Source organism: Limtongia smithiae (assembly GCF_038497785.1).
Source record: "Limtongia smithiae strain NRRL Y-17922 unplaced genomic scaffold V1518scaffold_1, whole genome shotgun sequence".
NCBI classification, from domain to species: domain Eukaryota; kingdom Fungi; phylum Ascomycota; class Lipomycetes; order Lipomycetales; family Lipomycetaceae; genus Limtongia; species Limtongia smithiae.
Genome location: NW_027117622.1, coordinates 2,142,025 through 2,168,999, shown reverse-complemented (window position 1 = coordinate 2,168,999; position 26,975 = coordinate 2,142,025). Strand labels below are relative to the sequence as shown.

General features: G+C 55.8%; 12 protein-coding genes across 12 annotated transcripts; 5 read left to right on the top strand and 7 right to left on the bottom strand.

The window, feature by feature from the left end:
* Positions 1 to 266: 266 nt before the first annotated feature.
* Positions 267 to 2,463, bottom strand: V1518DRAFT_51318 (phosphate transporter). The gene is made up of 2 exons (XM_066906609.1): positions 2,087 to 2,463; positions 267 to 2,032 (listed from the first exon to the last, which is right to left on the bottom strand). Exons 1-2 carry the CDS (start codon positions 2,179 to 2,181, stop codon positions 379 to 381), a joined length of 1,749 nt encoding a protein of 582 aa, XP_066762528.1. The 5' UTR covers positions 2,182 to 2,463; the 3' UTR covers positions 267 to 378.
* A 2,606-nt stretch (positions 2,464 to 5,069) lies between these two features.
* V1518DRAFT_410434 (WD40-repeat-containing domain protein) lies at positions 5,070 to 6,888 on the bottom strand. The gene is made up of 3 exons (XM_066902602.1): positions 6,514 to 6,888; positions 6,369 to 6,456; positions 5,070 to 6,316 (listed from the first exon to the last, which is right to left on the bottom strand). The coding sequence occupies exons 1-3, from the start codon at positions 6,821 to 6,823 to the stop codon at positions 5,401 to 5,403; spliced, it is 1,314 nt and encodes a 437-aa protein (XP_066762527.1). The 5' UTR covers positions 6,824 to 6,888; the 3' UTR covers positions 5,070 to 5,400.
* A 208-nt stretch (positions 6,889 to 7,096) lies between these two features.
* On the top strand, positions 7,097 to 9,317 carry V1518DRAFT_410433 (major facilitator superfamily domain-containing protein). The gene is made up of 2 exons (XM_066902601.1): positions 7,097 to 8,278; positions 8,330 to 9,317. The coding sequence occupies exons 1-2, from the start codon at positions 7,432 to 7,434 to the stop codon at positions 9,250 to 9,252; spliced, it is 1,770 nt and encodes a 589-aa protein (XP_066762526.1). The 5' UTR covers positions 7,097 to 7,431; the 3' UTR covers positions 9,253 to 9,317.
* A 531-nt stretch (positions 9,318 to 9,848) lies between these two features.
* Positions 9,849 to 10,287, top strand: V1518DRAFT_425080 (uncharacterized protein; the record flags this gene model as incomplete). Its single annotated transcript, XM_066905896.1, has 2 exons — positions 9,849 to 10,077; positions 10,133 to 10,287. The coding sequence occupies 2 exons, from the start codon at positions 9,849 to 9,851 to the stop codon at positions 10,285 to 10,287; spliced, it is 384 nt and encodes a 127-aa protein (XP_066762525.1).
* A 1,144-nt stretch (positions 10,288 to 11,431) lies between these two features.
* Positions 11,432 to 12,829, top strand: V1518DRAFT_425079 (cation efflux protein; the record flags this gene model as incomplete). Its single annotated transcript, XM_066905895.1, has 2 exons — positions 11,432 to 12,509; positions 12,588 to 12,829. The coding sequence occupies 2 exons, from the start codon at positions 11,432 to 11,434 to the stop codon at positions 12,827 to 12,829; spliced, it is 1,320 nt and encodes a 439-aa protein (XP_066762524.1).
* A 129-nt stretch (positions 12,830 to 12,958) lies between these two features.
* Positions 12,959 to 15,072, bottom strand: V1518DRAFT_410425 (uncharacterized protein). Its single transcript, XM_066902600.1, has one exon. It carries the CDS (start codon positions 14,742 to 14,744, stop codon positions 13,221 to 13,223), a length of 1,524 nt encoding a protein of 507 aa, XP_066762523.1. The 5' UTR covers positions 14,745 to 15,072; the 3' UTR covers positions 12,959 to 13,220.
* On the top strand, positions 14,991 to 17,038 carry V1518DRAFT_410424 (Alpha/Beta hydrolase protein). The gene has a single exon (XM_066902599.1). It carries the CDS (start codon positions 15,216 to 15,218, stop codon positions 16,905 to 16,907), a length of 1,692 nt encoding a protein of 563 aa, XP_066762522.1. The 5' UTR covers positions 14,991 to 15,215; the 3' UTR covers positions 16,908 to 17,038.
* Positions 16,918 to 18,484, bottom strand: V1518DRAFT_410421 (RNA cap guanine-N2 methyltransferase-domain-containing protein). Its single transcript, XM_066902598.1, has 5 exons — positions 17,991 to 18,484; positions 17,837 to 17,935; positions 17,451 to 17,780; positions 17,227 to 17,389; positions 16,918 to 17,174 (listed from the first exon to the last, which is right to left on the bottom strand). The coding sequence occupies exons 1-5, from the start codon at positions 18,023 to 18,025 to the stop codon at positions 17,100 to 17,102; spliced, it is 702 nt and encodes a 233-aa protein (XP_066762521.1). The 5' UTR covers positions 18,026 to 18,484; the 3' UTR covers positions 16,918 to 17,099.
* Positions 18,485 to 20,135, bottom strand: V1518DRAFT_410418 (GRASP55/65 PDZ-like domain-containing protein). Its single transcript, XM_066902597.1, has 2 exons — positions 19,709 to 20,135; positions 18,485 to 19,648 (listed from the first exon to the last, which is right to left on the bottom strand). The coding sequence occupies exons 1-2, from the start codon at positions 19,889 to 19,891 to the stop codon at positions 18,551 to 18,553; spliced, it is 1,281 nt and encodes a 426-aa protein (XP_066762520.1). The 5' UTR covers positions 19,892 to 20,135; the 3' UTR covers positions 18,485 to 18,550.
* Positions 20,136 to 20,344: 209 nt separating this feature from the next.
* Positions 20,345 to 22,061, bottom strand: V1518DRAFT_369654 (uncharacterized protein; the record flags this gene model as incomplete). Its single annotated transcript, XM_066901284.1, has 2 exons — positions 20,345 to 21,664; positions 21,717 to 22,061. 2 exons carry the CDS (start codon positions 22,059 to 22,061, stop codon positions 20,345 to 20,347), a joined length of 1,665 nt encoding a protein of 554 aa, XP_066762519.1.
* A 1,373-nt stretch (positions 22,062 to 23,434) lies between these two features.
* Positions 23,435 to 25,420, top strand: V1518DRAFT_410414 (Alpha/Beta hydrolase protein). Its single transcript, XM_066902596.1, has 2 exons — positions 23,435 to 23,666; positions 23,725 to 25,420. The coding sequence occupies exons 1-2, from the start codon at positions 23,488 to 23,490 to the stop codon at positions 25,082 to 25,084; spliced, it is 1,539 nt and encodes a 512-aa protein (XP_066762518.1). The 5' UTR covers positions 23,435 to 23,487; the 3' UTR covers positions 25,085 to 25,420.
* V1518DRAFT_410413 (WD40-repeat-containing domain protein) lies at positions 25,081 to 26,940 on the bottom strand. Its single transcript, XM_066902595.1, has one exon. The coding sequence runs from the start codon at positions 26,913 to 26,915 to the stop codon at positions 25,254 to 25,256; it is 1,662 nt and encodes a 553-aa protein (XP_066762517.1). The 5' UTR covers positions 26,916 to 26,940; the 3' UTR covers positions 25,081 to 25,253.
* Positions 26,941 to 26,975: the final 35 nt, after the last annotated feature.

Genomic DNA, 26,975 nt, shown 5'->3' with positions numbered 1-26,975 from the left:
CTATTCCTCTCGTGCGCGTCGCCGCAACGATGTTGTCAGATCCGTCGTGAAATCGCATCATCATCCATATTTCGAGGAAGCAGGATTGTATCTGCGAGTCCTTGGTAACACGAGGAAGAGAGCGGGCCAGTTCGCATGCGATCTTAACTCAAGCGGACCAGACAGATCCAAGACATGGGTCACCCGCTGTTGACATCGCGTCAAAGTTGCATCGCGTCACGCGGGGCGCAAAACCCTATCTTCACCATCAACGAACAGTGCATGCACAATACGCGGCCCAACTCTGTGCTCACTCGCTCTGGTTCCCATTATTCTATTCTGATATTAAAAGTAACTAATTATTCATCACTGCATCACCAATCACAACCCAGGACTGAATTACGACATAATGTACGTCTCCTTGAAGTGCGGCGCGTTGATGATGATGCCGCATAGAATACCAGACAACAGTCCCGCACACGGTAAGGTCACAATCCAGCCCATGTAGCACCACGCGACCATACGGTAGTTAACCGCATGCAAGTCATTGTTGCACCATCCAACGAAGATCGTCGCGCCAATGATGCACTGCGTCGTTGAGATCGGCAATCCGAGCTTAGTTGCAAAGACAACCGTGATGGCGGAACCGAGCTCCATGGCGAAGCCGCGTGACGGCGAGTGCATAGTCAGCCGGTTGCCGAGGTTGCGCATAATGTTGTAGCCATACATCCACAGGCCAATGGCGATACCAGCGCCACCATACACAAGAACCCAGACCGGAACGGCGTTGCTCGAACCAACCACGTTCGTTGACCACACAATATAAATAGTAGCGAGCGGACCGACCGCATTTGATACATCGTTCGAACCGTGAGCAAACGAAGCCGTACCTGCAGTGACCGCCTGAAGAAACGAGTACATGTGCTCGACTCTGTTGTCGTAAACTGGAGCCTTTGCGTTACGACGCACGTGGTCTCCAGCGAGAACAGACTTCGATCCATCCATCTGCATCGCGATCACATCCTGACGAAGACCATACGTGAATACATACCAGATACGAGCCACAAGACCATGAGGCGAGAACCACTTCTTTTTGAGGCCACTCTGCTCAAATTCGTACAGGCGAGGGAATGTTGGCTCATTCTTCAGTGTAACAATAGATTGACGGGATTCGGATTCAGTCGACTTGGGACCCAGTTCCGCGTCCGCCGTCTGCGTAACATCGGTATCCTTCACCTTCTCGATCTCATCAGGTGCGCTCGTCTCAGGAGTCACTACCCTCGGGCCGTGACCGCGGGCATAGTCTGGAACCGAAGAAACTCCCTCAGGCGTTGGCGGTACTTCGCCGCGGTTCCATAGTAACGGCCCAATAAAAACGTGATACCACCTAAGCGTCCAGTCGCCCAGGATCACTTTGCGTCGCAGATATGGCAATAGGAAGATAACGTAAAGCAGTAGCGCTACGCCTGCGGTTCCAAGCACGGCAGCGGCAATGGAAGGCGGTTTCAAAGTGGAAATATGGAGATTTGGTGCGCCCTTCCACACAATAACCAGGGCAAGGACGGAAAATGTGAAGCAGTAGTAAGCCGGCAATAAGTAGAACGCGTTTCTGAGTGCCTTGTCGCCACGTTCCAACACCGCGTACTTGGTGATCAAGAACAAAATTGCAGCAAAGCATCCAGCAACTGCGGGAGCAATAAACCACGACGCCACAATTTGCGAGAATCCCGACCATCCCCAGACGACACCATCCGCGCCAAATGTGGCAACACCAGCACCGATAATGGCGCCAACGATTGAATGAGTAGTTGACACTGGGAGACCGATCTTCGTCGCGATGGAGAGCCAGACCGAAGAGCCGATGACAGCACAAACCATCGCAAGCATGAGACTAGCGGGGTAAGGCTGGAACAGAGAGACGGAAATGATCTTGTTGCGGATAGTGTCTGCGACACGGGACCCCAGAAGCACGGCACCAAGAAACTCGCAGCACGCAGCAATCACCATAGCCTGGGGGTATGTCAGTGACCGCGACGACACGGATGTAGCAAACCTTTATGAAAGTCAGAATGCTTCGAAATATAGAAACGCACCAGGATATACATACGCGTTCGCGACATCGTTAGCACCGATGTTCCATGCGTCTAGGAACGCAAAGATCATACCAATCGCGAACAGGTAGTCAAACTGATGCAACGCCATGATGATGCCGTGTGATCTAGCAACAAAACAGGAGGTGCAGAAAAAATCGGACAGCAGCGGCAAGGCAGCGAGATAGAGTATTTATACAAAGACAGAGACGCCAGCGCGATCTCAAATGCATTACGCGCTACAAATTGTCTTGGGAGGGTCATGGACAAGAAATCAGCAAGTACATAAGTCTTGGCTGATATTGTTAGTGACATGAACGCCAAAATGAGTGAGGAAGGGCCGACGAGCATCCAAGTTGCAGGTATACTAGAGAGTCTCCACGTTGCTTCCACGAACGTTTCCCTGAATGCTGGTTGAACTGAACTATCTCGATTTCTCATAAACAAGGGTATCTTGAAGTATTTCGGTGTCAACAAAGGTATAACAGTTGGCATATCCTTATTGTTCGTCCAGCGAAATTGGTGAGTGGCTTGCTCGCGTCATGGTACTAGAATCGGAGCTCAGCTGTCTCTGGCGACCAAGTACAACACGTGCAGCGCATGCCGCCAAACGACTGGCTGAATATTCAACAGTTTCCAGCTGTACCGCTCGTCTTAGCTATCAGCCAGCCAAGGTGCTATATATGCCCAGAGAAGTGGCCAAGGTAGTAAGTCTGGCGACGCCGACTATACAGGCGATGTGATACTCTGGTTTGGCTGAGAGTCACATGATACTGGACGCGGCGGTCTTGGTACTCGTCATTCGAGGAGAGGCGCGTCGGGATTGTGACGCCCCAAGTCTGGAAACCCAAGACAGTCGCGCGACAGCGGGTCGCGATTGAAGTTGCTAACTGAGTATATGAATGCCTGTGCAGAGCACGTTTTGCAGACGCTGATCTGATTGGCGGTTTGGGCAGCGATGGGGATGGGAATCTGGGCGACGAGCGCTTGGCCGCCGCTTGGCGCATCCTGCAATTTCTTGTGCTTGTGCTCACGCTCCGGCAAGTAGCTGGCGAGTAAACTAGCCCATTGATTTACTGTCGTATGATACTGAGTTCATGTACGCGGCACAATTGACACGACACATGTACGGGAAATGAATGGCAGTCTTGAAAGACCCTGTAGGCAATGCAGAAGAGTTCAAGCCAAATGGAACCGCGTGTGCTGATTATAGGATGTTACTTGCAATGTTGTTTTAGCTACATAGCCAAAAGCATCATGTCGAGTAGCTTTCTTGGGCGCGAAGTGATGCAGTTTATATTGTAAGCCATTATAGAAATTTAGTCCACTCATTCTCGCACTAGAATCTGCTCGAAAAAAGTCAGAAGTCGTGATAGAATCGTCGCATACAGACGAAGCCCAGTGAAGCAATGTAGCAGCTCTGAAGTGCCATACCGCGCTGCTGATCGAGACTGTGACTATGACGCCGACTGCCGACTAGCATATAGTATACTGATGGCCACGAAGCTAGTACCGACCGTACAAACACGCTTCAATTCAGCCACTCTGAACTTTCGCGTATGCAAGCGCTATGGTATCCCATGGCAAGTAGCTGCGACTTCACGCTTTGCTCTCATATTCATGTTAGAGGACTAGATCGATCAGAGTGGAGGAGAGAGGTAGTAGTGATGTGGTCGAGGCCTTGATAGCCGTGGCACTGACGGATAGCTAGCATTGATGCTGAGAAAGTTAGTAGGTAGTTTCAGATCAAGGATGAGAGAAAACAAGATATATGGTTCGCTTGTCGCGGGATCATAGAGAGCTGCAACCGTGACATTCTAAGGAGGCAGGAATAGAAAGCCGGGTGTGAGAAAGGAAGGATGGGATGAGAAGAGGAAGATTGGCGGGGAAACGGAGTGTATTAAACACGGACAAAGAGGAGATCCGTCAACCACGCCGAACTGGAACTTTTTACAGCAACAGGTTGCAGACACTGTGGGTGATCTCTCAAAACCCGAAGCCAGGATGTTCGGGTGAAACGACGCGAATCTCGGACTCTCTCCACGACACGACGATGCACTCTGTGTACCAAAAACTTCAATCATGCCAATAGTTTTTGGTGCGTATCGGATCCGCGGCAGACACACATCGTCGTCGCAGAAACACCTAACACAAGCGCAGCTTTAGCATGACGCTGTGCTAAAGTGATTCAGATCAGCAGTACAAGCTACAGACGTACGGCAGAACTGGAAGATCAGATATATCACGTAAGAAATTCAACGGAAAGCAAGTAAGTAGCAAAAAGCACTATTGTCGCTGAAAATGCATCGCTCTGTATCGTTGGTGACGTTGGCTAAGACGAGTGATAAGTTCGTTTGATGGCATAAGTTCGGCCGTCTGCTCTCTTTCAACCTCTGCCACATCTTCTCTCTCGTTGTTGCTTTGTCTTTCTTCCAGCGCTCTAGTAACTGATAGTCCTTGCTCGCGATACGCCTATACTGGTTAGCATCCTGTGGGTAAATCAAGTAGTATACGAAACCAATCCAATACATGCCCGCAGCCAGTGCCGGCAAGAGAATACGCAACACCGAAAGTTTGAGCAAAATGTACGTTGGATACGGGAGACTGCGGAGGACGTGAGAAGGGCAGATAGGAACGCGATGGACACTCGAATAGTATTTTCGTCACAGAGTTGCGTATCCGGATAGCGTGGTGGGGGAAAGGAGGGTTGGTTCACATATCCAATGGCCTGTCTGTACGCACTTTCCGCCCAGTTGCGCCACGTCTCGTTCGAACTCCTTGCGAACACATCACCGGCTTGTTCGTTCCTCAACCAACCCAGACGTCACTTGTATCTGACTTCACCGTGTCTACACGGGCTTCTTTCTTCAAGATCCCACTCAGTAGAAGTAATATCGAAACAGTCCAGTCAGTCAAAACATGGCGACTATTCCAGCCTGCGTATGAGGTACGACTTTCGATACTCCGCTGAAATTGCAGACCATATACAGGCGAGTCTATACCGGACAAGATGTTTTTATGAATGATACGTTGTTGTTCATCTAACCATCTGAAGAGAGGGATTGCACCGGAAGCCGCTCTCCAAATGGCTGTCTGAGCAACTCTTCACTAGCAGACTTCAGCTCAACCGACCACGCTACGACGCCTTGCATTACCCGTGGACGAATCTTGACTTTGCAGGCATTTCTGTTCGAGACCACTAAGCACGACTTTAAATTCGCGCTTCAAAATATCTCCACCCACCTGTTCTGGCAGTGACACCGGCAAAAATTCAATAGAGACATACAAATTTCATTCGTCGACAAGACAGTATACAACAGTCATAGCCACTCTAATCGAGACCAGCAAATGACGGTCGCGGCGGCGCCTTCTTTGCGGCGGCGATTTTGTGTTTCATTTTGCTCTTTCTCTTTCTCTTCCTCTTCCGCTTTGTCTTCTCACCGTCGTCACCGCTATCGTCATCGTCGCCATCTTCATTATCTGAATCTGAGTCATCTTTCTCGTAGTCTTTATCGGACTCGTCTGAATCAGAGTCCGAAGTGTTGCCTGTGCCTGACTTCTTTGATGACTGGTTCAGTTGTTGAGGTACATCCCAAATCTTCACCGTCTCGCCGCCAGCGCTGATAACGCGCTCCCAGGAATCGCAGCACACAGCGACCACGCCGTCCTCGCCGCCGTGGACAAACTCAACACCCAGAGACTTTCTTTGCTTCACGTCCATAAGCCGCACAACACTGTCGCCGCCTGAGACGATGATCTTTTCGCCCGGGTACTCCGCTATGCAGTCGATGCTGTCATCGCTTATGATCGCGCGCTGCTGCTGGTCTTCCCAGTTGTCTCTTGTCCAAAATGTTAGTACACCGGTGGACGTACCGACGACCGCAGTAACCGGAACGCGCTTCGGCGGAGGGCCGTTATTACGCTGTCCTGGTTTTACGGGGTTGTATTCGAAATAGGACGGATACGCGACGCAAGAGCACAGAAGCTCGTCTTCCTGATTCTCCGAGGTCGAAACCACGCCCTTGCGGATGTCGACGCGGGAGACTGTCGTAGATCCCGTGGTAATGAATTGCATCGTGCTCTGATACTGCGCGAGGTGCGTGATGCTGGTAATGTAGTCGCCGTCGTGGAGATTGTCATAGGTTGCGGTGACTTTGAGAGTGCGCGGGTCGAAAATATGGAGGCTGCCAGATTCGGTGCCAACGAGCGCATGTGTGGGGGTTGCTGCAAGAGCTGTCGGAGGAGCTCTGTTGAAGGTTAGATATCGTGCGATATTAGCTGCGTTGGACAGGAACGTACTTGATATCGACGGAGTTCTTGGCGATAACGCGACCGTCTTCCGGCGACGCCTGCTTAATCACTGAGTCTGAGCCGACAGTATACAGATCTAAAACAAAATGTTAGTATAAGCTGGCGAATCATCAACCAAAACAAGATCTCGTACATCTGCCATCATCGTCGAATGCGAGCGCACGACAGCTGCCCTTGTGTCGGCGGGTTTTCCAAAGCAAGGTTGCAGTGGCAGCATTAGCGCTCTTTGAGACACTACCAGCACTGACATCGTCATCATCCTCGTCACTATCCTCTCTATAGTTCTCGTCCTCAATATCGTCTTTGGCATAGCGATGCGCAAAGACGTGTCCACTAGCAAGACCAGTGGCGACCACTGCCTTCGAAGGATGCGGGGCCGCTGCAAACACCGTCTCCTTAAACTGCAACACAGTGCGCGGAGGCACTGGTTTAGAGACCGGCATGGTGCAAAGTCGAATGGAGGTAAATCCAAGCGGAACGCTTTGCGTACTTCTCCGGATTTGAGCTCCGCCGGTGTCGCAGTCATTCTCGCGCGAACGAAAATTTGAGCCTCGTCAGGGGTCGCTATCACATGATGCAATGACGTTGTGCGGCTCGAGAACGGCCCTGAACCTGCCTGAAAGGGACTAGCGGTCGGCACTTCCACAACTTTAATATCATGCCAAGTTAGCGGATAAGTGCGCAATGCTGTTTTCCGGCTACGGGCATCGCGGTCTGCTTGGCTTACACGATGATCTTCAGCGCCTCCACGTCGTCTAGTGTTTAAGCGAAGAGACACACTGCGTAGCAGGAACGGTCGTAGCACTGTTGCAGAAACGAGAGCAGGCGACGGCAATTAACTGGATATGTGCTGCAGGGCTTCCGCCACCATCCTCGAAGCTGGTCGCGTGCGCATTTGCCCTTCGGGCGGGTCTCACGGTGCTTAAGTCCGGCCGATGTCGGCGCAGACCCTGCCCACCGCGCACGCGCAGACCGTGGCCCTGTTATAACGCGTCAATTTGCCATCGCTTCTCGCGACATCCTCAGCATGCTGACTACGCGTCGGTGAAATATGGTCGAAGAAAATCTCTCGGAGCGACAAAAGGAGGCTGAAGCCCATCTCGCAGACCAGTCGACGCAGTTGCCGCTGTCGCGGCTGCTGCTCGCCGTGGGCTCGATGGCGCTGGTGCTGTTCATTGCGTACATGGACCAGTCTGGCTTGGGTGTGATGCTGCCGACGATAGGTAAGGACCTTAGCGCGCAGGACTCGGTGTCATGGGCGTCGACGTCGACGATGATTGCAAACACGACGTTCCAGGTGCTGTACGGTCGGTTGTCGGATATATTTGGGCGAAAGTACATTTATCTATCGGCGCTGCTACTGTTTTTTGCGTCAGAGCTGCTATGTGGGTTCGCAAAGACGTCGACGCAGCTGTACGTCTTTCGTGGGTTCACTGGTGTCGGCATGGCCGGTATCAACGCACTGACAATGATCATCGTGTCCGACGTGGTAACACTGAAGCAGCGAGGCAAATACCAAGGCATCCTTGGCACGGCGATTGGGTTGTCCAATACCGCGACTCCGTTCATGGCAGCCGGCATCGTCGACGGCACATCCTGGCGCGTCTTGTTCTGGACTATAGCACCAAGCGCGCTTGTGTGCTTTGGCATCGCATTTCCTATTGTACCCATGCGTCGCACACCCGGCAGTATTCGTGAGAAGGCGAAGCAGGTTGATTTCTTGGGCATTCTGCTGTCGTCGATTGCACTTATTTTCCTGTTGATACCTGTCTCAAGTGGCGGTACACAGTGGGCTTGGAACAGCGCGTTCATTATTACGTTCTTTTGCATCGGCGGCGTCGCGGTGCTTGTGTTTGTGTACGTGCAATGGCGCGTCTCGGTGCTTCCCATGATGCCGTGTAAGTTGCCGCCATGACCACGGCTTGTGGATAACTTACTAACACCTGCAGTGCGACTATTCAAAGACAAGATGAACGCGGCGATGTTCACACAGATTCTGTTTAACGGCGCAGTATACTACGCACAACTTACGTTTCTGCCGATTTTCTATCAGAACGCGCGTGGGTACAGCCGAATTGTTTCCGCCGCGCTAACCGTCCCCATGTTCGCCTCGCAGTCCATCGCGTCCGTGAATGCAGGCCTGTGGATCTCACGAACAGGTTACTATGGCCGCGTGATCATCACTGGCTACGTGCTTTTGACAGTCGGCACCGCGATTCAGTGCGGCATCTTCAACTCCGAGACGCCGGCGGGGGTGATGATCATCCCGCTGATTCTCGGCGGCATCGGCAACGGGTTTACCTTCCAGCCACCGTTGATCGCGTTACAAGCAAACTCACTGAAAGCAGACCGCGCGGTGATCATCTCCGTGCGTGGTCTTGTCCGCTCGCTCGGCGGCGCATTCGGACTGGCAATTGCGTCTGCGCTGATGTCGAACGTGTTGCTCGCGAACATCCCAGCTAATATCCCAGAGACGCTGCAGAAAGAGATGCGGAAGTCGATATACTCCGTGCCGGACTTGTCTGGATTGACGGAGCAGCAGACGTACGACGTACGCCATGCTTACATGATTGCAAACCGCGCGGTGCTGATATACTACATCCCGCTAATGGTGATTGCGCTGGGACTGTGCTTCTTCGTGAAGGACAAGGGACTGGAACGCGCCGAGGAGCGGCAAGCGCGGGAACAGGCGGATGCGCTGGCTGCGCTGCGTGGCGGAGAGCAGGAGAAGAGCGGCGCTGATGGTGGCGAAGGGAAGCCTAGCGACGTGGAGTCGGCGGAGCATGAACACGAGAACGACAGCATACCGGAGGGCATGATGCGGTCGAGCGAGGACCGTGTCGGGGTAGATACGGAGAAAGAGAAGGCATGAGAGGATCGTTCCGGTGTTTTGCTGAAATAGTTACTGCATTTGGCATATTGATGAATTATTTTCACGTGACTGGTGATGTCATAATTCAGGCGCGGCTGGCGCACGGTCCGCAGGCCCAGGCGTATGAATTGATGGAGCCGAGTTCGGCGAGACTCAGGCACAGAGTTTTGCGGGCTTGTGAACAGCAAGTTCGCGATTCGCAATTCAGGCTGAGGAGGCCAAGGACGTCTCACCCTTGTGTGTGCGACGGGAATGCAGAGTTGCCGCGGGGGCGGCACCGACCGCACAGAGGCAGAAACTGGCGATGGCTGCATGCGGCTGCTGCCGCAGCAGCAGTAAACAAAAACACAGGATCACAGCGCGCCGCTTGTTAGCGCGGCTCCAGAAAGTCGCACGGATCACGCTGTGTGACCCTGGTACCGTGGCCCAGCCCTGATCCACGATGCTTAGTGCTGTTCCACTGGCTGCGATAGATATACCGGCCGCCTTCCTCTGTGTCCCTCTCTTGCGCATCAACCCCGGCCGTCCCTCCACACTCCTCCCCCAGCACGCGCACACTCCTTATCCATTTATTACACTCATCTCTTCAGAACGCAATGGTTCCGGAGTCAGTGGACGAGCGCATCCTCGAGGAGCACCTGCTGCGCGACCGGTTCTACCAGTTCGACTACAACTCCATTGCGTCCTCACCGTTCTCAAGCAGTGCGAGCCCGCAGTCCGGCAGCGTCGCGGCGCTTCACGGCGCGGTCGGGTTCGTGCTCGACTGTCTCGTCGTCTTGTTCATCGTCGCGCTTGTACTCGCGGCGGTGTACGTCGTTCTCCGAGGTGCGTTGTTTGTCTGCGTCCGGAGTCTGAGCACGTATGACTGACCTGCGAACAGCAATTATTCTGACGAAGCGGAATCACGGAAAAAAAGTCGTGCTCCCGGTGTACACAGAGAAGAGCGCCCCGAGTAGTTCGGCAGCGAACAACGGTGACATTGTCAGGATGTACTCCGACCTCGCCGCAGCTGCGGTCCCTGTACCTGCATTCTAAGTCGCCAAAATAAGTGCTTTCCCTCTCGTCTTGCAATAATCCGTCGTCGTCAGCGACAGGTCTACTTGAAATCTCTTGATACCCTTGCTTCGTCGGCGAGAGTCCGTTTCTCCCCTTCGGTATAACAATTGTGCATGCGTGTTTATGCGTCTCCTGCCGCCGCCACACCCGCCGCAGAGCTCGCCAGCTTTGTGTTTTATTGCTTCGCGCAACTTTCAACGTTCTCGCTCATTCGTTTTATGTGTTTCGCTCTCATCCAGGTTTTTTGTTTATGTGTTGGTTTTTTGTCCAAAATAGTGCATATGTGTGTGTGTTTGTTTCATGCCGGTTTCATGCTGGAACGTTTTGTTCTTTAGGTGTTTTCTCTGGTTTTCGTGCGGTGATGCCATGCATCCATGTAACAGTAAAGCTATAATCAAGTAATGTCTAACATGTACGCTGCATGATCTGGTGCTCCGGCGGACAAATTTGTTGATTTGCATCGCGCGCCGCTCACGAAATTCCATTGTACAGTGCGCCGATGCGACAGTTGTGATCACGCGGGCGAGCTCATGACCACGGCTGATCGATCACCGCTCCGGCGCTCACGCGACGACGCAAGTTGCCCCTGAGGCCGCACCTCTCGAGCTGGCCCCGTGGTTGCAGCAGCACGCGCCCGACTATTTTGTCATCGCGCGGGAGAGAACGCGGGTTATATTCTACTGCGTTTCAGAATTATGGGCACGTCCACGTCTATGCGTCATAGGCCTCGTAAACACAGGGGTATGTGAGATCGTGAGATCGTGAGAACTTGTGCGTCATGTTGAGTGCACTTTATGTCGCGCGCGGTGGCTGCGGGGCACCGACTGCCGACGAAGCCCCCAACTGACGCCAAATGGACAATTAGCGACGATTAAATGCAGAAGAGAAATCCTGGTGTTCCTGATCTCGCCTGTTCTTCTGGAAGCTTACCAAATTTGCTGTGCTGATAACAGTCACATGACGAGACTGTTATCGAATGGGGATGGCAGCGCTTGACACAGTAAATTGCACAGCCTCCAACCTTGGCGTACACATCAAATGTACCGCAGTCAGCACATTGCGCTGCCGCGCTCTTAAGACTGCGTCTAGACACTTGGACAAACACGGCCAAGACAGCACTATCATGAGTACGGTTGCAGGATCCTCCTCAAAGATGCAGGCAACGACGACGGCGTTTGAGGTCGAGATGATGGCCATGCGGCCGGTCCCCGCGGAGGTTGGTAACGTGGAAGCGGGGCGCGGGTCGTCTGCAGTGGGTCCGCTTTATACTGTAGACGAAGATCCTTTGCAGCTTGCGTCTAAGATCATCCCCGATGAGGATATCCGCCGCCTGAAGGCTCGCGCTGGGGCGCCATCGTCCTCTACGGCGATTGGCGGTGCATTGGTGCAGATTCGTGCAGGCGGAGGCGGCATGGTGCAGCGCGGAAAGCAAGCGCTCGCGACGCGCAAGCTGCAAGATTTCTACGAGAGTCAGAACGAGACGATCCAGGGCATGCTCAGACCGGTCGAGGAACATGCGCGTGCCGCGCGCGAGCTGAACAACGAGAACAGCGTCAAGTATCAGATCGCGGTGTACGGCAGCTTTGCGGCGAACATCTTGTTATGCTTTGTGCAGGTGTATGGCGCGGTGTCGTCGGGGTCGTTGTCGTTGTTTACGACGATGGCGGACGCGATATTTGATCCGATGTCGAACTTGACGCTGTTGATGTGCAGCAAGGCATTGAATGTTGTGAATCCGCTCAAATTTCCCGCAGGCAAGGCGAGATTAGAGACGGCGGGAAACATTTGCTTTTGCTTTTTGATGACGTCTGTTTCATTCATCATCATCGCGTTCTCCGTCCGCGAGATTACGGAGGGCTCCGAAACCACAACCGCGCAGTTCCACCTTCCCTCAACCATCGCGGTATGTGTTGCGTTCGTGACCAAGTTCGTGTGTTTCATGTACTGCTTCGGTCTGCGCAACCAGGTCTCGCAGATCCGCATTCTGTGGGAAGATCACCGCAACGACTTGCTCATCAACGGCCTCGGTCTCGCCGCGTCGGTGCTTGGAAGTAAGGTGCGCTGGTGGATCGATCCCATGGGCGCCATCATGCTCTCGTGCCTCGTAAGCGCCCTGTGGCTGCATTCCGCGTACGGCGAGTTTCAGTTGCTGATCGGCGTGACTGCGGATCCGAAGATACAGCAGTTGATTACTTATATATGTGAGTCCTTGCCTGTGTTGGGTGCGGCGGCGTGCTTGTTGCGTCGCCGGCTGAGCTAGATATTTACCTCTTGTGCAGCTATGACGCATTCGCCGTTAATTATGGCCATCGAGACAGTGCGCGCGTACACGTCTGGACCGCGACTGCTGGTCGAGGTCGATATCGTAATGGACAGCTCCGCGACGTTGCGTGAGACGCACGATGTCGCGGAAGCGTTGCAGTTTAAGCTTGAAGCGCTGCCGGACGTCGAGCGCGCGTATGTGCATGTAGACTACGAGACTACGCACAAGCCCGAGCACTTCTTGAAAAAAGAGTTGTAACAGGCAGGCATTTCTGATGACGGGGAGTATAGACTGAGGACTGATGTGCTAGTGTAGCTAGTTGGTGATTTCTGTGATAAAAACAGTGGGGTTCGTGCATCGCTTAGAGGCCTCTCACCAGAACAATAGCGGGAGATGAAGGAGAGAGTTTGGCGGAATTGAAGATGAGCCCCTGAGCGCGCTTATATGCAGCTGTTCCGGTGCGGCGCCGATGACTACTTCGCTCGTGGCGATCTCCACTTTCGCGACGGCGGATGTGTATCTGGAAGGGGAATCTGATATACAGGCTGTTATTACTACTGTCCATTAGTTACCTGTGGTTCCAGAATCTAGATAGGAAAATCGAGTGCCCCAACCCCAAACGCCAGCCGTTCAAAATATGCGATAGGATCTACCAGTCCTCCGCGCGGTTTACGGATTTGAAGCCATATCCTGTCATGAAGGTGTCTGCTGTCTCTATGGTCTCCGCAGTCTTGCACGCACGAAAGAGCACCGCATGGTTGGCAGTCGATGTGGGCACAGCGTGATCGCGGAATTTAATGCGTGCGATATTGCTGCGCAGGGTGTCGCGCAGGCCGTTCGTGAACTCGGTCTGCACGTCGAGTAGTGCAGGGTCCACCGAGTCGAAGAAGTCAAGGAAGCGCGTGTAATAACTGTGCACAGACTCGTGGGCACCCTGGCGCACGTAGGGGGTGTGGGGTGAGGAGGAGTCGGGGCGGGGTTTCAGAGAGGGCGTGCCGAAGACGGTGGTGAGGGTGGATGTGAAAGTGGCGTGGTCGACGGCGCGCGGTGTGCTGGTGAGTGCAGGAGACTGGAGTGTAGTGGATGCGAACATGAGGTGCGCAGGGTGGTCTAGGTGTGCGCAGATGTATCGTATCCGCGCGTCGTCGTCTTTGAGCAGCGCAAGCGACGCGTCGTGCTCGCTCGTGAAGGCGGCCACGTCGAGAGACGGTTGGATGTTGCTCTGTGCCCTGGATACCTCGTCGTCGCTCTCGTCACTGCATCCTTGGTGTTGCTGCTGCTGCTGCTGCTGCTGCTGCTGCTGCTGCTGCTGCGACTGCGACTGCATGCGCAATAGCATATCAGACTCCTCGCCTTCAAGCATCAAAGGCGAGGCCGCTGCACTTGTGTGGTGTTTGCCGCTACTGCTACTGCGCAGTTCAAGTTCGAATGAGCTAGAGGAAAGGCGCGACATGATGGCACACCGCGTGAGGACTTGCTGCAGGATTTCCTCATCGGGAGACATTTCTCCCGGCGTGCCGACAGCGCTCGACGAGGCGGAACAGCACTCTGACGAGGTCGTGTGGGCGGAGGGCGTGCCGGATGTAGCTGATAGCATGATTCCGTTGCGCATGCGAGCGGGGGATGTCAGTGAGCAAGAGAGCAAGATAGTAGATGTGTGCGACATGTATAGGAACGAGAGAAAGCGCGAGGCGAAGGAGAAGTAGACAAGGAAGGTCCGGGACAGGACTCGGTGGTGAAGCCGGAGCTGCGAGCGGAGCGCAGTCTTCGGCTCGCGCGTTCTGCGGACGCCGTCCGACGCTCTCCCGCACTGTAGTGGTGCGTAGAGCACGGCAGACTCGATACATAAACGCGCTGCGGCGCCGTGATATGCACCCCGGGACAACACATCCGGGACCGCCTCACGCCGCATCGCGTCTTGGTTCTTCCGTTCCGCGCTCTCCACCCTCCCGTGGCAGTGCGTCCCGGCGGCGCTGCGATTTGCTGTTGCTGCTGAACTGTTGTCGTTGCAGGCACAGCATGGATGGCGTCTGGACCAGATACACAGGGCCCCGTTATCGCACACGGAGAGTGCAGCTGTGGATAGACCGCCCAGACTCCTGCGGGAACGCAAGCCCCAACCCGCAGAGCCCAGTCCGCCACCGTTGTCGCCGCCGTCTCCAGCCCCGGCCATCACTCCTCGCACAATGGACCGGCCGCGTCAGCGACCCTCGTAGGCTTGCGCAGGAATGCATCGGCGCGGGTTTTGCCAATAAGTGAACCCGTGAGGCCGCCGGTGTTGGCATGCGGGCGCAATAGGCGTCTTGGTGCGGCAGCAGACTTTTGCGTGGAGTGCGGAACAAAGTGCGTGCCTCACAACACCAACGACTCGCCTTCACGCCACTGTGCGGGCACACAATATAAACGCTGTCGCACGCATCGCGACTTGCGGCCTTATGTGCTCGTTGGCCCTCCGCATGGGCTACCGCTGCCGGTGCTGGCGAAGCGACCGCCGTCGCTGCTCATCGCGCACGATCCTCCGTGACGATGCGCCCGAAAACGTGACCCTGTGTTTTGGACAACAGCGTCTGGGCGCGAACTAAAGCGCTGCCAACAACACTTTGTTCTCCACCATCGCCATCTCCACTCGCCCACTCCCCCAACTATGAGCGGCCTGGCCACCGCCCTCGCGCTCTCGCTCTGCGCAGGCGGTCTCTATCTCGTCCTTCTCCGCCGCGCACGCGCCCTCTCCGCCCTCGAGCGTGCCGTGCTTGATGATCCTGGGCTCGCGGACTCGCCGCTGACCGTACGCGATGGCCACATTCTCACCCTCACCCCGTTCGCAACCTCCTCCGCAGCAGGCGACAGCACGCCAGTGACAGTGCGTGTGGTCCACGTTTCCGCCTCTTCCTCCCGCAATCCGCACCCCGCGACGCTGCCTGCATTCGTGCTCGTGCACGGTCTTGGTGGCCAACTCGCACAATTCGACGCGCTCGTTGACTTCTTCGCGTACTACGCCGACGTGCTCGCGCTTGACTTCCCCGGCTGCGGCGGTGCGCAGACCACGTCGCATTTACCGGGAGAGTACTACACGACTCCCTCCCTCGCCGCTGTCGTCGCGGCCGCCGCGCGAGCTACGCTCGGCGCCAACCGCGAAGTCGTGCTTGTAGGACATTCGCTCGGCACTGCGATTGCTCATGCCGTCGCAATCGGTAGACTACTTCCCGTCCGCGCGCTTGTCGCTATATGTCCACCCCCGCCGATGTCGCGCGGCATGCAGTTCATGCAGCGCGTCGCAGGTTCGCTACCCGCCGGGATATTCGACCTCTTCCGCTACGAAGACCGTAAGGGCGGCTTGTACTCTCCCTCCGTCTCGCGCATGCTCGGACCGCCGCCGAATATACCAAATACATTCTCTCTCTCCCTGCCCGACGCCGCGCACGACGAGAAGTTGCGACGACGCCAGCTTCGGTGGAATTTGCAAGTCGATACGGACGTGTGGCTCAAGATGGCTGCCGGTGCCCGCGTACCCAAGTACGAGGATTGGGAAGACTTATCAATACCGGTGTGCTTTGTCGGCGCGAGCGAGGATAAAGTGACGCCTCCCGACGTGCCGCTCACGGCCGCGGCTTGCATGCGCGAGTTTCGCGCCGCTCAGGACCCCGCAAGCTCATCTGCGGAGGAGGTGCAGGCGACTATTATACCAAGGACCGGACATATGTGTCTTGTCGCTACACACGAGGTTGTGTGTGGGATTATCAATGACTTTGTTATCTCCCACGTGGACCAGCGGCTATCGCTCAGTTGGCAACTCGCCGACCTCGCCGCACGGGGAGACGATAAGTGGAGTCTCAAAAACGAAGCGAAATGGCGATCCGTGCAAGGCGTTTCCGCTGCGGTCGACGGCTCGCGATTCCGTGCGATGAAGACGTTGCGGCAAGACGACTCCGTCCAGAACCCCTACGCGCTCGAAGAGAACTATCCGGACATTACCGACGTGATCGACATCTCGCGCGACATCCCGCCCTACGACCCCAAAACCTTCGCGCGGATCACATACCACAAGTTCCCCACAGTTTCCAAAATACCCCCGACCCGTGCGCAAGTCGACGACTTTATCCTCCTTGTCGACTCCATCCTTTACCCGTCCGGCGCAACCACGACTTCAAAAATAGTCGCAGTGCACTGTCACTACGGCTTCAATCGCACCGGCTTCCTCATCTGCGCGTACATGATCCAGCGCATGCATAAGCCCGTGCGGGTTGCCATCGAGGACTTTAAGCTCGCACGGCCGCCGGGGATTAAACATCCACACTTCGTGGACGAGCTGTACGTGCGCTACACTCTGCAGGGTTAGATTGGTTGTTTTGCTTTTCGGATTTATACACTGTACACTACATCGGATACTTTTTTTGCCTTGGTGTCGGAGTCAATGTTGTTTAAAATTTACATTTTCATGCAATATCGGTGGCGTAAAATACAAATATGGGTCAAGCTGATATACTGTAGAGCTTTGGCGCCCGACGAATCGAGCAGCCGAAAGTTATCGTCAGCTTAGCGGTGGTATCAAATCGTAGTAATCCGACGCTGGCTCCGCCAAGTCGCCGTAGTACACGCATATTGCCTATTTCACAAGTCAATATATGCATGCTCGTCTTAGCAACCGCCGCACTCACCTTGCATTTGTTGTTGGCGTGTAGATATGTAATCAGCACCGTCTGATCGTCGGCCTCGTCTGCTTCGTCTGATTCCTGCCGCAGGTGGTCGAGATTTGAATTGCGGGGAAGGAACATCGCAAGGTTTGGCGTGACTTGGCGTGCGGCCTTCATTATTTCCCATCTGCGGAGCGTTAGTTTACGATAACACCTTGCACAGAGCAGAAGAAGAGTGGAGAGTATACAAATCATACGGCTTCATCTGATCCAGCTCAAACACCTCCTGCTCGAGATACTCCGGGCCGCCCCACGGCGGACTCATAAACAGCACGTCCGCCTGGACCTCTCCACGTGCTAGCACCTCGAAGAAGTCGCCCTCAATGAATGTAATTTTGTCCGCGACGCCGTAAATTTGCGCGTTGTGCCGCGCGCACCGCAACGTAACGGGGTTCTTCTCGATCGCAATCACACGGTTTGCTATCATGGCGAGCTGGATCGTGTTACCGCCCGCGCCGCAGAAGCCGTCTATTATAGTCGACGGCGCAGCGGTGCGAGAGATATGTTCAGCTATGCTTCTGCGTGGTGGTGGTCGTGGTGAGTAGAGCACGCGAGGAGGCAGATAAAAACGTACTTTGCTAGTGCTTCTGGGGTTACGCTGAACCATGATTCCTCGTTCATCCAGATGCCCTCGTTGAAACGGCTAAATAGAAATTTCCGCTGGTACCAGTATCTATACCTGAGTTAGTTCTAATGTCCTGGATAGTCGGGTCCAGCGTTATACGCACTTTATTAGATGTTGTGGAAACTTGCCGCTTTGCATCGTGACGAGGTCTAGAATCTAAACAGTGTTAGCCCTTTGCCTTAAGTCGCGCCGTCGTCGCACCTACATCTTCACCCTCATCGATTCTCTCGTCCTCGTCCCCATACTCGCTCTCGTCATCAGCACTACTATGTTCCTCGCTGCTGCCGCTTGAAGACGAGTCGTCTTCTTCCTCTTCTTCCTCCATTTCCTCCTCTGACGACGACGATGACGGTGACGACGACGACGACGCGGAAACAGCAGACGATGACTTTGTCGTAGCTTCCGTAGTGCCGCTCGCGTCCGACGAGGCCCTGCTGCGCTTCATTTGGCTCTCTGATCGTGGCGGAGCTTTCACTAGGAAGTTGCTCCCAGATGGGAACGAAGCGCGTCACAAATTGGTTACCCGCTTGCGCCGCATGAAACGCGGCGTCGCTGACGAAAGTCCGCCGGTTGCAGCGACGCTGCAGTGCACCCACTGGGCTTCCTTAGGCAATATTCGTGGTGCAACTATATACTTGGACATGACTAGCTCGTAATTCCTGCTTAATCCACATCTTCCTCCTCATTGTTCCCTTCCTCGTTCTTATCCTCAGCCTCTTCCGCTACTGGCGCCTCAACCGACGTGTCAGCCGCCGTCTCAACAACACTGCTCTGCCTCCGAATCTCCGAGTCTTTAGGTGGCGGTAGCAGTGGCGCCGCACTCTCCGTCCCGCCGGAGGCATGATAATCAGTCTCCTTGCTAATCCGTTCTTGCTCGTCAAAATACGCGTCCAATTGTGCGCCAGCCGCAATGCTTGCAGTGTGGCCGTGGTGCTTGCGGCGCACGTATGGCGCGGGCGACGCCCCGTCTGTTGGCGGAGCCGAAGAGGTCGGTGGCGGTTGTAATGTTGACGATGTTGGTTGATTTGGTGCTGCTGTAGTAGGCGGTGTAGCGGTGTCGGACTCAGAGTCTTTGATGTGGAGATGCTTGAACATAAGCTCGGTCTGCGTCACAGGCACCCCGCCGGCGCCGACCTCCACCGTGTCCTCCTCCTCGCCCTCATCCGCCGCAAAGATCGTTTCCCCTGGTACTGGCAGTCCCGCACGCCACTCCGGCAGACGATGCAGATACCCAAACCCGATGCCACAGCCTAATACGCCCTCGCCGCCCCACCCGCGCTCCGGCACGATCTCTGCGAGCCGAGTGGTGTTGAAGTCCTGGTTGTACACCCACAGCGTCAACGAGTGGCCGAGATTTGCCTCCAACGCGTCCGCGAGCGAGGTTTCGGACACAAGTGCGTGGTGGGCGTCGTCGACGCCGTTGCCTCCCGCGATGCCGATGATATAGTCCGCGTTGGCTTGCAAGCCCGCAAGGTACGCCGGGGACGATGGGATAATTTCGAGCACATGGAAGATGACGTCGGACAGGGCAAGCGGCGTCCATTGGAGCCATAGCCCCAGCTGGCTCGCACGTTCACGGTCTTCTATCGATTTCTCGTCGGCTGCGTTCCCTGCTGGCGGAGATGCTGCCTCCTCAGCTGGCGGAAGGGACACATAGATCTCGCGTAATACCTGGCCCTTTGCGCTGAACACCGCAAACTTGACGCTGCCTCCCGCACAATTGCGAATTTCCTGGGCAAACAACTCTGCATTTCCGTCCTCCTGCACACAATTAGCACTCAGCCATCCATCTCTCTTCCTCAATGCCTCGCGGAAACCCACAATCTTGTGCCCGTTCAGACCGACAATGTAATCGAAATACGGCTCGAGTCCGCTGTCCTTCGCTAACGACTTGTCGGCAACGCGAAGCACCTGGAACCCATACGATGTGAGCGGCAGACGTGCGTCACCTGCGCGGACGCCACCGCCGCTAGGATCGGCCATGCCGGATTGTTCGTTGCCCATTGTGGTTTGATCAAGCTGGCGTGTGGACTGTACAAACGTGGATTTGTTGGTATATGATCACTGCGAAAGAAGACGAGATAAGGTGTTAAGCAATGTGGTAATAGATCGTAGGACTAACGCGACCAATGCATTGCGTCGCGATGTTGTTGATGCTGATGCAGGTGGTACCTGACGCTGGACGCTGCTGGGTGCTTGCTGCGTCTTCGTGGTCCCGGTCGTCGTCACATGCAGGACGCCAATCTACAGCCCTTGCCCACCCACACATCCCACTCATCATCGCCCGCACTGATCAAGTCGGTCACTACTTTACAGCCTACTTTTACATGAAAAACCGCACACAAATCATTCCTTGCATAAACAGAGAACAGCGTAACGCAAACTATACCCGGTGCTATGATCCCAAAAACAAACTCTCGTGATGACAATATGAAAAAATGTACAAAACCGTGTTCTTTATATACCGCTCGCGATGTCCATCGTGCTTGTTGTCGCGGCGCCAATAGCTGGCGCTGTTGTCGACACTGTCGATGCTGCGGCCGGAAGAGGAGGCGGTACGGCGGTGAGGTCTGTCTTTTGAGCTTTCCAGATCCGCTTAATCTCGTCCTCATAAGCGCGCTGCTGCATCGCGACATTGTAACTATGTCCGCCAAGCTTCGACTTATCGACCTTCTCCTCTGCTGCGTCCCCTATCGCCTTAAACCCGCCCTTCATCGACGTTCGGATAAAACTAAACGCAAGTCCGCACCCGGACGGGTCGCCATCACCGTGTAGCTCGAGCATGGCTTTGCCCTGTGTCGAGTTTATAAAATTCTTACTAGTGATCCATGGCGCGAGTTTTTCTTCTGTGCTCATCCCCTCGTGTTGCTCGTCGTCGTCCTTGCTACCACCATACCCCGCGTCTTCGAGGTATTGCTGGCCGACCTGCATCGTCTCAAGTAGCGTGATCTCCTCGGGATTCACCATCGCACGAATGCCTTCCTCGGCAGGTAACATGTCCGTCGCCTTTACCTTCCAATACCCTTGATCTTCGCCTGTGCGCTGGTACTCCATGAACTCCTTCAGTCGTTGTCGATTCTGCATGTCGTTCTGGTCCGGGAAATGCGACGATATGCCCTTGACGAGTATTCGCTCCTGGTCACTATTGTGCAGCACCCGGAACACAATCATCTTCAACCGGTTCTTACTCGCGGTAGTCACGCGACGCGACCGCGGCGAAGGTATCTCCGTCACCGGCAACGTCTGGCCGACCGTGAACAAGTGCGGAATGTCGCGCAAATAATACCGCTGGCCCTCGCCGCCTCCAGTAGTCCGGATCATCAAGAAATCGGTCTTATTCGGCTCGTGCTTGAATATCGGCGCGCGCACGAGCCGGTTATATAACGTCGGCACGATCTCGCCGGAGTCGACAAACCCAAAGTTCCAGAACGGACTCCGGTCTTGCGTACCCAGCACGTACGTCTCGCCGACCGATAACTTTGGCCGCGCTTCGTCCTCACTGGCCTTTTTGCGGTAGTAATTTATGATTTTGCTGCCCATACCGAAATTTGACATAACACACGGGTATTCTTCAGAGTACTCGAGCATGACGTAGTTCGACCCATCGCCCAGCGAAAGGTCTTTTGAAGTCGCGAGAATCTGCGTGATTTCCTTGCCCTTGTCTTTTTTCTTCTTGCGATGCCGCACTTTGGAGAAATGGATCACCGTATTTGGGCGCACGACGAAGTTCGGGCGGTGGAACGAGCGCGCTTGCGACTTTGAGAGTTTTACCTTGTACTGCGGCGGCACCGTTAGCACTATTCCCCAGTCCCGAACATAGAATACATACGTATGGAGACTGCAGACGGTACGCAACCATGGAATGATCGATATTCATATTTCCAATTGTCGCGCGCACGCGCGACTGGTAGTTCTCTTTAAGCATATCGTACGCTTGATCGTTCGACACATTATACCGCTTCCGAAACATCTCCTCGCCGATCGCTGCCGGCGCAACCGTGCTCCGGTATGACCGCATGGCGTCGACAAGCAGCTCCGGGTCATTCAGATCCAGCACGATTCTGCTGGCCTGCGGCGCGATGTTGCCATCCAAGATGGCGTTATCGTCGACATCGGAAACATACTCGTCGTCGTCAACCCAATACAAATCGTCGTCCAACGAATTCAGCAGCATTTTTTGTTTCTGACATGTTAGCTCGTAGTAACACCAATTACCTTCGCGTACCGCTCACCTTCTGTCGACGAAGCACGTCCTCCATACTGGAATCCGAGTCCGCGTCCCAGACAATCTTACTTTCCCAATCATAGCAGGAAAACACAAGATCTTTCTCGAGCTGCGACAGTACCATACGCTCGCCGTTGTACTTGTCATGCTTTGCGCGCTTTTTCGAGTCACTTACGTGGTGTCGGATACCGATCACGCCAGGTCGCTCGTGCACTGTGCCACGCGCGCGCACGTGACTGCGGAAGAGCTTGAGTTGGTCCTTATCCACGTCGAGGTTCACGCGTGTGGGGATGCATTGTTTGACCGAGTTAGGTTTCGGTAGGTTCGGTTTGGCAGGTTCGGCCATGAACATCGAGTTGATGCGCAGCGGGGGATTGTAGGTCTGCGGGAGGGGAAGTGCGGGGGCGAAGAGCATATCTGCGTCGCTGGGGGGTGCAGTGGTGAGGGATGAAGTCGTAGCAGTGGTGGATGTGAGCGGCTGCGGGTAAAAGTCGGCGGGGGAGAGCGTGGGTTGTGTGCTCGGGATAGGTTGAACGATGACGGGACGCGAGGAGACGGGCTGTAACAGAGGTGCGGAGGATGGAGGCTCAAGTGCGTCGTCCAAATCGTCGTCGTCAAGGTCATCATCGTCCAACTCATCGTCGTCGTCCTCGCGCTCATCGTCCTCCAACCGCTGATTCTCATCATTCCGGTTCTTGCCCTTCAAATCCTCATTCAGCTCCATCATCCAGTCATCTTCCTCGCTTCCGTCATTACGCGGAGCACCGTCATTCTCCTCGTATAAATCCTCTGCAAGCTCGTCCTCGTCTTCATAATCCACCGCGTCCGCCGCATGCGCGACGAATTCGCGCGCGTCGCCGCCAATCTGCTTCTTAGTGTCCCCGTCACCGCTCAGCCCAAACAGTAAATCGCTCCCAAGCAAGCTCTGCAGCCCGCCACGCGAATCAGCTGCCTCCTGCGACAGAATCGCCTTGACCCCGTTGCCCTCGTCGCCGCCGGCGTCGTCATCTGAGGTAGCAGCGTTATCGTCGTCGTCATCGTCATCATCGTCGGCAGCAGCAGCAGCAACCGGAGGTGGCGGAGGCACTGCACGCTGCTTTTGTGCTCGCTGAGCTGCTGCCCCGCGCGCCATGGGTGTGTTGTAGAGGGGGGTCGCGGAGGGACGACCAGTTGAGAGAACGCGAGGTGTGCGATCCGTGCACAAGGTCGTCGAGGAGCCCTGCTGACTCTGTAGCGGGGCTCGTATGAATGCCTGCAGCGGGGTTTGTAGTGCCTCGGCTAATTACAGCGGATATGCGATAAGATTAAGGGCCCAGCTCACACGTCACTTCACCGCCTCCATCGCGAACAATTGCCCGACATTTAAACGAGTACAATGGCAAAGACAATCAAGATTTCCGCGCCGTCGCTGGGCGGCGTGACCATCACTGGCGTTGAAACTGCGCCTACGACGGTGCAGTTCCGCGGATTGACGTACGCGACTATTGAGAAGCGCTACGATTATCCGACCCGTGTGGATGCGTATACTGAGGACGTGGATGCCACCAAATATGGGTGCGTGTTGTACTATTTGCATGTGAGATTGAGGTTCTGTGCTAATCGTGTACTGCAGACCGAGCCCGCCACAGCCGTTCCGCGTCATGGCCGCTTTCCTGCCCCGCGACCAGGTACCCACGGAAGCACCGCCGCCGCAAGACGAGCTAGCGTGTCTGAACCTGAACATCACACGACCGACCGTGCTGCCCGCGGATGGGTCTAAGATCCCTGTCGTAGTATGGATTTTCCCCGGCGCAAACACCTTTGGCTCGGCCTCGGATAAGTCCTACGAGCCGTCGGCGTTGGTTGCGCGCTCGGCGAGCAAGAACCTGCCGATTTTATTCGTCAACATCAATTACCGATTGTCGCTGCTCGGGTTCGTGTACGTTGATGGGCGCGCAAATCACGCGGTTTATGACCAGCTCGAAGCGATGCGGTGGGTGAAGGCGCATATCGGTGATTTCGGCGGCGACGCGGAGAATATCACGCTGATGGGCGAGTCCGCCGGGAGTCTGGGGACGCACTACCATGCGCTGAATCCGTTGTCGAAGGGCTTATTCAGACGCATTGGCATGATGAGTACGGTTGTCGAGTCGCGCACGCCGTTTCCCATCGAGGACGCGAAGGGTCTTGCGGCGAAGGCGAAGCGGTTGACGGGGACCACCACCGACGAGGAGTTCAAGGCTGCAAGCGTGGAGGATTTGATGGAGGCGGTTGGAGTTATCGGCGGTATGTACGGCCCGGTTGACGACGGCGGCTATCTCGGGGAAAGCATTCTCGCGAATGGTCCGTACATCGACAAACTTCCGATCGAGGAGGTTGAAGCAGTGATGCTCGGCAACACGTTCTTCGAGTCGATTGTGTACGAGCCTCGCGTGGCGCTCATTCCCGCCGCGACACGCTTGCAGCGCTTGCTTGAGGTGCCGATTGTCGGCCCTGTGTTCGCCAGCAAGTACGGCATTACGGCGGAGGATAGCGAAGAGAACTTGAAGCGATTGATGCAGATGTACGAGGACCTGTCGTACGGCCAGCCGGTGGACATGACAGTGAAATCTCTTCGCGCGGGGGGGTTCAAGACGTACCACTACCTGTTTGACCAGCCGAATCCGTACGACCCCGGCTACGGTGCACACCACGGTGTCGACGTGCTGTACTTTTTCAACTCGTTCAAGTTCGATGCGTCATACGACGTGTTCGTGGACAAGTACCAGACCGGGTGGATCCGCTTTTTCTACGGCCTCGCGCCGTGGGATTTCATGGCGGAGGACGGCCACGAGGTGGCCAACGTCGTGTTTGTGGACAAAGACGCGCACGAGCGCGCGGAGGGCGAGCTTGAGAAGCGGCGCCGGGCGGACGTGTTTGCATTTCTCAACCAGTTCCGGTACGAGTACGACGCGTACAACATCACGAAGCGGTTCCTCTACGTTACGGATTAGGACACGTAAATATTTCATTACTAAATCATGATTTACAGTGATTAAAATGAACTATGATAAAGGGTATATTTACACGAAACACCGGGCCCCGTCCATTGCCGCCGACCTCCGTACCATACATTAAACACCCACAAACAAACCAATCTAATAGACTCCGGAAAAGCAAATACTACTGCGAGGATTCCGTCTCGCTGTCTGACTCTCGCCTTGTAAACCGTGGATTCCCCAAGAGGGATGTGAGATCGCCGTAGGCAATATTTGGGGACGGCACATGGCGCTCTTCAGGGGCGTCCTTAGCGGAGGACAAGGTGAGCATGCGCATCATGCGGCTGCCTGTGTGTTTTGGCTGCATGCGGTCGACAACGAAGCCGTCGCGGTCAAGGGTGCGCCTGTCGATGCCCAGAAAGGCGAATTCGTCGTTGGGTCCCCAGGCGAATGCCTGATGCGAGAGGTTGCGGACTGCACGGCGGGGACAGCTGCGGGCGACGTCGTGGGCGGTGAACGTGGTGTCGCGGCTGCAGGCCCAGATGACGCCGGCGCGGCGGCGGGAGGCGCGGTTCCGCCGCCGGGAGGAGTTGCGGCGGGACGCGTCGTAGTCGAGGTCGAGGTCGTCGCTGGAGTCGGGCTCGTCGGGAGGGGCGAGGGAGCCGTAGGGCCCGTCGCGGGCCCAGGCGATGGCCTGCACCGGTCCGCGGTGGTGGTCGATGACGCGGTCGGGCACGAACTTCCGCTTCAGACCCCAGATTTGAATGCGATAGTCGTCCACACTCAACGAAGAGGTCGCAAGCTGGGCATTGTCGAGGGAATCCTTGTCGGTGGAGCTTGGGGGCCGCCAGATGACATTTGAGATGGCGCCGGCTGTGGAGATGCTGTAGACGGATTTAGGCACGGGGTCGCTAGATGAGAGATCCCAGACGCGGATTTGCTTGTCCCGGCCGCCGGTGACGACGTAGTCCTTTGTGTGGTGGCAGTCGAGACAGAGAGCCTGGCCGGAGTGGGCAATGATGTTTCGGTCCGGCATGGAGGGGTTGCGGGCGTCGTAGCGGTGCAGCACGCCCGTGTCGAAGATGGCGTGGGAGTGGTGGCCGTCGACGTTTGAGAACTGGACACGGCGGGAGCCGTCCGGGCCGTGGATGGCGGTGACGCAGCGGCCGAGCCGGAGGTCCCAGTAGCGGAGGGTAGCATCGGAGCCGGCCGAGATGAGCATGTTGGGGTTGAAGGGGTTGATGGAGAGCGAGTTCACGACGCGGGAGTGGCCGGAGAGGAAGGAGACGGGGGCGGCCGGGCGATCGATGTCGTGCATGGAGATGCGGCCGTTGGTCGAGGCCACGATGACCGTGCGGGAGTAGGGGCCGATGGCCCACTTGAGGTCAGAGACATAGCCAAGACGGGAGTCGGAGGCGAAGTTGGGGAACGCCTCTGTCTCCACGATTCTGTCAGGGTCGACACGGACAATGCACATGCAGCCGCGGCCCGCGACGACGGCATGGCTGGACACAGGGTCGGACGAGAAGGCGGTGAGCGCGGTGTCCGCGGTGTAGGAGATGTTGGGCGCCGCGGCGGCCGCGTGCAGGTGCACGATGGACGCCGCGACGCAGTCCGAGAGCGTGCTGGTGGTGGACGACGCGGACGTCGAGAGGACTGAGTGCGAGAACGCGGCGGGAGAGGCGGAGGCGCCGGAAAAGTACTGGCCGAACCGGGCGAACGCGGCCAGCGGAGATGAGAGCGACGACGCGGACGTGGACAGCGACGACGGGCCGAACGCGGAGTCAAGCGACGTAGAGTGCGAGTCGGCGCTCATGGCGGCGGTGGCGGTGGACGAGGCGGACATCGCGGGGGACGCCCATGGGGAGTGGTGTGCGGACTGGAGGTGATGAGGACGGCGGGGAGT

What these genes read in the sequence shown, in the direction of transcription:
- V1518DRAFT_410433 (XM_066902601.1), top strand. Translation starts at nt 7,432, where the DNA reads ATGGTCGAAGAAAATCTCTCGGAGCGACAAAAGGAGGCTGAAGCCCAT. An exon ending in GGTGCTTCCCATGATGCCGT is followed by an intron (nt 8,279 to 8,329) that starts GTAAGTTGCCGC and finishes TAACACCTGCAG; the next exon opens with TGCGACTATTCAAAGACAAG.
- V1518DRAFT_410425 (XM_066902600.1), bottom strand. Translation starts at nt 14,744, where the DNA reads ATGGCCGGGGCTGGAGACGGCGGCGACAACGGTGGCGGACTGGGCTCT.
- V1518DRAFT_410418 (XM_066902597.1), bottom strand. Translation starts at nt 19,891, where the DNA reads ATGGGCAACGAACAATCCGGCATGGCCGATCCTAGCGGCGGTGGCGTC. An exon ending in GTCTGAACGGGCACAAGATT is followed by an intron (nt 19,649 to 19,708) that starts GTGGGTTTCCGC and finishes AATTGTGTGCAG; the next exon opens with GAGGACGGAAATGCAGAGTT.
- V1518DRAFT_410414 (XM_066902596.1), top strand. Translation starts at nt 23,488, where the DNA reads ATGGCAAAGACAATCAAGATTTCCGCGCCGTCGCTGGGCGGCGTGACC. An exon ending in GTGGATGCCACCAAATATGG is followed by an intron (nt 23,667 to 23,724) that starts GTGCGTGTTGTA and finishes CGTGTACTGCAG; the next exon opens with ACCGAGCCCGCCACAGCCGT.
- V1518DRAFT_410421 (XM_066902598.1), bottom strand. Translation starts at nt 18,025, where the DNA reads ATGCAAAGCGGCAAGTTTCCACAACATCTAATAAA. An exon ending in TTTCCACAACATCTAATAAA is followed by an intron (nt 17,936 to 17,990) that starts GTGCGTATAACG and finishes ACTCAGGTATAG; the next exon opens with ATACTGGTACCAGCGGAAAT. An exon ending in ACCCCAGAAGCACTAGCAAA is followed by an intron (nt 17,781 to 17,836) that starts GTACGTTTTTAT and finishes ACCACCACGCAG; the next exon opens with AAGCATAGCTGAACATATCT.
- V1518DRAFT_51318 (XM_066906609.1), bottom strand. Translation starts at nt 2,181, where the DNA reads ATGGCGTTGCATCAGTTTGACTACCTGTTCGCGATTGGTATGATCTTT. An exon ending in GCTAACGATGTCGCGAACGC is followed by an intron (nt 2,033 to 2,086) that starts GTATGTATATCC and finishes ACTTTCATAAAG; the next exon opens with GTTTGCTACATCCGTGTCGT.
- V1518DRAFT_410424 (XM_066902599.1), top strand. Translation starts at nt 15,216, where the DNA reads ATGAGCGGCCTGGCCACCGCCCTCGCGCTCTCGCTCTGCGCAGGCGGT.
- V1518DRAFT_410434 (XM_066902602.1), bottom strand. Translation starts at nt 6,823, where the DNA reads ATGCCGGTCTCTAAACCAGTGCCTCCGCGCACTGTGTTGCAGTTTAAG. An exon ending in ATTCGACGATGATGGCAGAT is followed by an intron (nt 6,457 to 6,513) that starts GTACGAGATCTT and finishes ATTTTGTTTTAG; the next exon opens with ATCTGTATACTGTCGGCTCA. An exon ending in AAGAACTCCGTCGATATCAA is followed by an intron (nt 6,317 to 6,368) that starts GTACGTTCCTGT and finishes AACCTTCAACAG; the next exon opens with AGCTCCTCCGACAGCTCTTG.
- V1518DRAFT_410413 (XM_066902595.1), bottom strand. Translation starts at nt 26,915, where the DNA reads ATGTCCGCCTCGTCCACCGCCACCGCCGCCATGAGCGCCGACTCGCAC.